This window comes from Merops nubicus, unplaced genomic scaffold, assembly GCF_000691845.1.
Source record: "Merops nubicus isolate BGI_N331 unplaced genomic scaffold, ASM69184v1 scaffold203, whole genome shotgun sequence".
In the NCBI taxonomy this organism is placed as follows: domain Eukaryota; kingdom Metazoa; phylum Chordata; class Aves; order Coraciiformes; family Meropidae; genus Merops; species Merops nubicus.
The window spans coordinates 1-3,973 of record NW_008599319.1 but is presented as its reverse complement, the minus strand read 5'-3'; the positions used below and the strand labels follow the sequence as shown (position 1 = coordinate 3,973).

Here is a 3,973-nt window from a genome sequence, read left to right as displayed (position 1 = left end):
AATCTTGTCTTGAAGGAAGAAAACTTTTGCCTGGTTTCTAGACTCAGAAATTTTCAAGAGTGCTATGATTGTTTAATGACACTTCCATTGTTACCAATTCTTAGTCAAGTAATAGGTGTGTCTGTTCATGCTGTACTCAAAGTATTACATAAAATATATTTTAATAGCTATTTCTTGTTGATGAAGCACATTTCTAAAACATCAACAGCATTATTGATATTATCTCGTTATTGTAGCAGTAAAATAAACTACTGTTTGACGTTGTTAATAAAATTTAATTGAGGGAAGCTAAATTATTGTCTGTCTCTCTTTTTTTAGGAGTGAAATTAGATGATGGATCAAAAGATGAATTCAGGCTCTATTCAGAAACTAATGGAAGAGACACAGATTTTTGGGAGCAAATCAACACAAAATTTTAAATTAGCTGGAGGCTGTGAACCAGGTGGTCATCCATGTAATTCAATTTTGCCAGCTCAAAGCTTCTACCCATATTCATCTCATTATCCATGTATGCTTACAAATTACAGCAGTGATTGGGAAATTTTTGAAGCAGTAAAAATTCGAGAACTGGAAGAAGTCAAAGCCAGAGCTGCCCAAATGGAGAAGACCATGCGTTGGTGGTCAGATTGTACTGCTAACTGGAGGGAGAAATGGAGTAAAGTTAGAGGAGAGAGAAATAAAGCCCGAGAGGAAGCAAGGCAATTGAGACTCAAATTAGACAGTGTTTTAAAAGAAATGAGTATGCTTAAAAAAATAAATCAAAATTTGGTAAATGAGAAGGAAAACTTGAGAAATGAAACTGCTTGGAGAAGAGAATTCAGTTGCTCAGAAATACCTAATATTAAAAAAGACCTAAATCAGTTAACATTTCTGGAACAAGAACCTGTGAAAGATCTGAGCAAAACCAACAAGATTCTTGGGGCAGAAGACACAAAGAAGGTAAAATATGGAATTTTTGTAGCTCATGAAGAAATGGGAGATGTGTCTAGAAACAGGATTTTTAAAGGATTTTAAGGAAATACTATATGATGTATTCAATAGCAAAATCACTTTTTTCACCCATCTAACATTCCTAATATAGAGAAATATGGAAAACAAAACTATGGGTAAACAGTGAAGTGACAGAGGCAGAGTTATGTGAAGTAACTTAGTGTATTGTTCTGACTCATGTTTTAAGGTAAGAGATTTCCTATGTTATCTGGATTCTCCATGTTTTGAGTACTTTTTTTAACCTCCAAAAAAGCAAGGTAGATTCTTGTCTTCTAATATAAAATAATTTAATTCTCCTTTAACACAATTTCTAAAATGTGGGAAGAGATGAGGCAAAGTCTTCTGCAAAGTCACAAGATTTTGTTTGGTAAGGAGAGCAATTTTGTTGTTATGCAGAATTAATCAAGTCTGAACATGGTTTAATACAGCCCCTAGTTCTCCACAAATGAACCAGTTATGTTCATCAAAATGGAACTATTGGTTCATGTTTTACCAGTTCTTAGTATGTGCCTGGGCATGCATTTTATAGACACCAGAATGTAAAAATTATTTGTCATTTCTCAGAGAGAAAAATTTGTCATTATAGATGTAGGAAATTTTGTCTTGCGTTGTAGGAAATTTATTTTAGTTCAGTTCAATGGAAATTGTTGGAATCTTGGGCCTGAATGTATTATGTTCAGAATTTTCACTCACTGTGTAATGCACTTAAATAACACTTTCTCTGAATACTGAATAAAAAACCTCATGGTGTTAGTACAGAGAATAAATTTGGCCAAAAAATGCATGCCTTTCATATTTTTGGGCAGACAAATGGGCCATAGAAAGGAAATGACACAATATATTTTTTAACTATTTCTACTTAGTATAAAATAGTATGCTACTTGAAAATGGAAACTATATGTGAATGGAAAACAACCTTATCTTTTCACCTGCTTCTAGTATTTTCTGATGTAGACTTCAGACATTCTTATAAAAACTCAAAAGGGAAGAGTGGTATGAAATAGTGCTGCTGGTATTCTGCTAAAATGAGATTAGTTTTTACACACAGTTTGTCAAAAATAAAACTTAAATACGTTTCTAAAGGAAGCTATTGCTTATAAGAGATATTCAGTCTTCCTAATAAATATGTATTTTACTGTTTAATGATTTTTTTCCTAATTATTAACTTTGCTTATGTTTTGTATAAAAAAAGTGTATCTTCAAAATATTATAGTGCTTTTAGTTTCTGAATGGGATCCAAATTGACAAGTTATGCAGGTAACTTTGGTTGTTACACAAAATTTGTATGAGTACATCACCTACTTCAGCCTGATTTACTCTAGAAGTGTAAGAGTTCTTAGTGTAGAGTTTCTCAGTATAATATTTGTATGCATAGATTGCAGTCCTGATTTTGTTATTTCCAGGATTCTGTCTTCATCATAGTTACAGACAACTGATATTAACTGGAATCTTTAATTAGTAAATACACATTGGAAATATTTTGGATATGGAGCTTATTGTAACAGGAGGTGTGAGGCATCAAAAAATGTCCGTGATCAAACTACAATGACTTTTTCATGTATGTTCTATCCATATACCATGTTGTATAAGCTGTTAGTTATGTCTAGGAGACACTTGGTAGCAGAACTGATGTTTGACGTTTCCCTTCATTTATGTTTTTCTAAAATGTCGTATTTTTGTGTTCTCAGGATGTAGAGGTAATCAAAGACCAAATCAGTCAAAATAAGCAAACCACTCCAAAGCCTCCCGATTCTTTTCCCAAAGGAGTTTCCAGCACCTATCTGGAGAAACCTAAAAAAAGTTTGGACAGCACAGCAAAGACAACAGAGAATGATTTAATACATGTTTCAGTCTTGCATTTGCATTTGGCTGACATGCAGAAAATCTTACAGAAGGAAAGAGAGTAAGTGCAAAATATATCCTACCTGGGGAAATCTCTGTTAAAAATAAAGGGATTTAATACACTTTCTAAAATGGATATGGTGATAATTGCATTTGTAGCTCTTATGTTCTCATTTCTAAGCTTTATTACTTGCTATTTGCAAGGCTTTGGTAAGAATTTAGAGACCAAATTCAACATAGTGTATTTATTTTCCTTGGCTTGTCTGTCATTTAAGTACTCCACACAGAACTCTTCAGAATGTACAGTTAATTAAAAAATTATACTTAATACCAATTTAGTATCAATACACTGGAATCTAATGTATGTTATGCTCAGTTATTGGAGTGCTTTGTGAATAATAACTTTTCATATACTCTGCCAGACTTGAAAGAGTCCAACTGCAGAATGACTAAAGCTGGTTTTGAATTAAAAACACATGAATACAGCTGCAAAATGTTAATCTTAACCTAGTGAGGTCTATGTCAAAAGCAGATAACAGAGAGAGAATAACACACATTGTATGCTTATAGTATCATGTCAATTTTACCTCGCATAAATACTAAGTTTGCATTTGGATGGCCTAAAAAAGTTGTATGTTGATGGCACACTCTATGCGAGCAAGTGAGTGTCTGTTGGCAGGAATTCCTCGATGTTTCTTATAGGTGATCAGAACTGAGCAAAATTGAATCACACCAAAATGATTTTCCAAGGAAACAAGCAGTGTGTGATGTATGATGGCTGCAGTGGGAGACATCAAGCACTATGTGACCATAACTTCAAAATCTGCTGCAGTTAATTAGAAAATGAAAAGGAAGAAAATTCTCCCTCTATTGCAAATAAGTTAGTTTCAGTTTCTTCTTTTTGGAAGAATTTATTTCCTGTCAGTTTTTCTTTTACAATTGCCTTGTAGATACTACAAGCCTGAGTATAAAAAAAAATCCTTTAAGTTCCTAACTAGTATTTACTGTGTTCTGTTATATGAATTAGATAGCTCTAGAAAAATACTGTCTTTGTTTGAATCATATTGCACCAGAAGTATGTCCTATCCCATTAAAATGGATCTAGTTATTTTATGAAAGCAGAAGTCCCAGAATGCCTAAG

At 33.1% G+C, this 3,973-nt stretch overlaps 1 protein-coding gene across 1 annotated transcript; it reads left to right on the top strand.

Annotated features, from left to right (window-relative positions):
• Nucleotides 1-333: 333 nt before the first annotated feature.
• On the top strand, nucleotides 334-2,893 carry LOC103770059 (coiled-coil domain-containing protein 102B-like; the record flags this gene model as incomplete). Its single annotated transcript, XM_008937307.1, has 2 exons — nucleotides 334-939; nucleotides 2,679-2,893. Coding segments are annotated over exons 1-2 (821 nt in total), but the record flags the coding sequence as incomplete, so codon positions are not given.
• Nucleotides 2,894-3,973: the final 1,080 nt, after the last annotated feature.